Source organism: Monoraphidium neglectum (genome assembly GCF_000611645.1).
Source record: "Monoraphidium neglectum strain SAG 48.87 unplaced genomic scaffold scaffold06361, whole genome shotgun sequence".
Classification (NCBI taxonomy): domain Eukaryota; kingdom Viridiplantae; phylum Chlorophyta; class Chlorophyceae; order Sphaeropleales; family Selenastraceae; genus Monoraphidium; species Monoraphidium neglectum.
Genome location: NW_014007279.1, coordinates 901 through 2,489, shown reverse-complemented (window position 1 = coordinate 2,489; position 1,589 = coordinate 901). Strand labels below are relative to the sequence as shown.

Genomic DNA, 1,589 nt, shown 5'->3' with positions numbered 1-1,589 from the left:
CACACACACAACCCCCCGCCCCCCACACAACTGCCCCCAAAAGGCTGTCACCGGTGACTACCTTTCAGGCGTTGCGTACCGGGTGGGGGTCCCGCTTGAGAAGCTGCTGCTGGACAACCTCGAATCCCTCAAGGACCTCGACAAGCCCCTGGCCGGGAAGCAGCTGGCGGTGTGCGCTAAGGGCGTGACGCCGCCGACGCAGGGCGCGGCCCGCGACCCCGCCTCCGCCCCGGCCCCTGCCCCTGCTCCAACACCCGCCCCAGGCCCCGCGGCCGCGCCTGCGCCGGCGAAGCCATCGCAAACGTACCCGCGCGCAACGCAGCTGCAGGCGCTGCTGGGGTTTAAGGCGGCCGTGGACCCTAAAGGGAGACTGGCCTCATGGTCGGCCAACCAGGGCGCCGGCACAGAGTACTGCAGCTTCAAAGGTGTCACATGCGACACGCGTAAGAGCGTAGCCAGTATCAAGCTAACGGAAAGAGACCTCGGTGGCACGCTGCCGTCTGCGAGTGTTCTCGCGGGCCTGCCAGCGCTGACGGAGCTCGACCTCTTCTCCAACCAGATCATCGGGACCCTCCCGCCCGAGTGGGGCTCCCTGGCCCAGCTGGAAACTATCAGCCTGGTGGGCAACGCAATCACTGGCCCACTGCCCCGCAGCTGGGCGGGGCTGAAGCGGCTCAGGACTCTTTTCCTCAGGTGAGTTTCGTTATCTGAATGAAGGGAATAGAGTTGGTGCAATTTCGAACATTGCGCTTTTGGCAAGATTGCATTGATGTATATGCATGCACTTACTTGTCAGTTGTGACTTGTGGCTAGTGGGCCGCAGGATGGGGGTGTGGCTGGAGGTTCGGCTGGAGGGGTGGCCAGCACCCGCAGGCGCCAGGCGCCAGGTGCTGCAGGGGTGTTGGTTGAAGCACAAAGCAAGGGAAAGGGGGGGGGGGGTAACAGTGGGTGATCCAGGCAGATGCGAGCCACATGTGACGTCCCGCAGCTGCCACGTCCTCCATCTGCCCCTTGCCTTGGCATGTGTGCATACCATACCTGTGTTGGGAGCGCTCAACAGGTGGCTGCTGAACCACGGTCACATTGAGCATCTGCACACGATCTGTAGCCCAGTCCCTTGAGCCTGAATTGCTCTGGAACGACGGTCATGTGGCATTTTTGATACGTATGATGCCGTCCAACCCCTTCCTGCTCAGCCGTCAATGTGCGGCGCATGCGATGGTTGCCACCCCCGCTTGGCGTCTCGCCCTCTCTGATGTGGAGTAGTCTCTCCCCACCTTATCCCCTACCCTGGCATCAAAGCCTAACGGGTTGTATTCACTGTGTTCAAATGCAGTGCCATTCGTCCAAGCAAGGGAGTAAGGGCTCAAAGTGGTAACTGGTGATGGGGTCCCCCCTCGGGGGGCGCTGTGTGATGCAGGGGGGAGGGCCCACACTCGCGGACGTGACGCAACACACGCGTCCGTGCTCCTCAATCCAACGCGACGCCGCTTGCAGCAAGGCCCTCGAGGCCTGCGAGGCGTACAGCATAGATTCTCTCTCTCGCGCTCTCGCTCTCCTTTCTTATCCCCATCCACAGTGCCGCCCCC

General features: G+C 62.4%; 1 protein-coding gene across 1 annotated transcript; it reads left to right on the top strand.

The window, feature by feature from the left end:
• Window positions 1–43: 43 nt before the first annotated feature.
• MNEG_16433 (hypothetical protein) lies at window positions 44–697 on the top strand (the record flags this gene model as incomplete). Its single annotated transcript, XM_014035097.1, has 1 exon — window positions 44–697. A coding segment is annotated over one exon (654 nt), but the record flags the coding sequence as incomplete, so codon positions are not given.
• Between the last annotated feature and the right edge of the window lie 892 nt (window positions 698–1,589).